The sequence below is a fragment of the Salvia splendens genome, chromosome 22 (genome assembly GCF_004379255.2).
Source record: "Salvia splendens isolate huo1 chromosome 22, SspV2, whole genome shotgun sequence".
Lineage (NCBI taxonomy): Eukaryota > Viridiplantae > Streptophyta > Magnoliopsida > Lamiales > Lamiaceae > Salvia > Salvia splendens.
This window is the reverse complement of record NC_056053.1, coordinates 22,449,093-22,450,587: the sequence shown is the minus strand read 5'-3', so window position 1 is coordinate 22,450,587 and position 1,495 is coordinate 22,449,093. Positions and strand designations below refer to the sequence as shown.

At 35.7% G+C, this 1,495-nt stretch overlaps 1 protein-coding gene across 1 annotated transcript; it reads left to right on the top strand.

Moving 5' to 3' along the window:
• Positions 1-557: 557 nt before the first annotated feature.
• LOC121786935 (RING-H2 finger protein ATL74-like) lies at positions 558-1,004 on the top strand. The gene is made up of 2 exons (XM_042185527.1): positions 558-896; positions 999-1,004. Exons 1-2 carry the CDS (start codon positions 558-560, stop codon positions 1,002-1,004), a joined length of 345 nt encoding a protein of 114 aa, XP_042041461.1.
• Positions 1,005-1,495: the final 491 nt, after the last annotated feature.

Sequence of the window (1,495 nt, the reverse complement as noted above, 5' to 3'; positions counted from 1 at the left end):
TATACTCCCATTTCAAATCAAATTCATTTTAGTGGATGAACTAAATTGAAAAATAAAATATTTTGTAGTCTCTCCTATAAAAAGAAAGAAAGAAGAAAACCAAATATTGAGAATATCATCAATGCTGATATCATTGTGAGTATGGATGTATGGATGTTTGACTCAATAGTCAATAGTATTATACATATACTATCAACTTGAATATTAAGCTAACATCAAATTAAACCCTATTTTTGTCAAGATCGTGTAATCTCATGACACCAGCCTCAGTTGACCTTCCCCTTCAAACAAACAAATTTCACAAGAAGTCAAAATTCACACACACTCATGTTAGTCCAAATTATTGCTCTAAAAGAAATTGTTCCATTTCTAAATTGAGGTAGAAACATTAAATAACAATCTATCTTCTCAATTAATATAATTAACTACCAAAATTTCAAATAACAATCATTCCAGCCATTTTCCTTCCTGGATACTGGAATCCACATATAAATATCTCTGCAAATATCAAGAATTCCAAATTGATCACTAGAAAAAAGAAGAAGAGGGGAATAGTTATGGAAATAATCATATCTATGATTATACTATTTTTTGTGGTAGCCATTTTGGTAACCATTCATTGTTGTGTTGTGAGATGGGCTTTTAGTGATGATCTGACAGCTGGGAGGCCGTCTTCGCCTTACCAAACTCCGAGCATGAAGCTGGAGGAGATCAAGAAGCTCCCATGCTTCGATTACAAAGCGGAGGAGGAGAAAGAGATGACGAAGAATTCGGAGTGTGCAGTTTGCTTGGAGATCTTTGCTGTGGGTGAAAAATGCAGGATTTTGCCAAAATGCAATCACAGTTTTCATGCCAAATGCATAGATTCTTGGCTTTTGAAGACTGCTGCTTGTCCAGTATGTAGAGCTTCTGTAAATTCTTCACATTGCATTAGAATAGATGTAGTTGAAGTGGTGTAGTGATTCATTCATTTCTTGCTCTGGTTCTTCTTTTTTTAGGACTGAATTGTGATCACTTTATTTGGTATGGATAAAAAAGAATCTTGCTCTTGAAATATGGAGATGTATTTGAAGTTTATCTTGTTCATGTATTGAATAGTAATACGAGATCGAATAATTGTACGATAAGGACTTAATGGCCTTAGCAATGCATAAGAGCGTAGCACTACATAGAGTGCGTAGTGCACTTTGTGTGGACACATTATAGGGGATATATATGGGGGAAGAAGCATCCAATAGGAGCACAACACTCGCACCCTTCTCGGCTTGGTGTACTATCAAGGCGTGCATCTAGGCTAAATTTATGATCAGATTGAGATCTGGTAGGGGATTATATACTACCTCCGTCCACAAAAAATAGACAAGATTACAGATGGCACGGTTTTAATGTACAATTGGTAAAGTAAGAGACGGTGAGGGAAAAAAGTGGTGGAAGTAGTATTAGTGGATTGTGGGGTCCACATTTGGAAAGATGTGTAGGGTTAGTATTTGTTTAA

Excerpts from the sequence above, each read along its gene's own strand:
- LOC121786935 (XM_042185527.1), top strand. The coding sequence starts at position 558 with ATGGAAATAATCATATCTATGATTATACTATTTTTTGTGGTAGCCATT.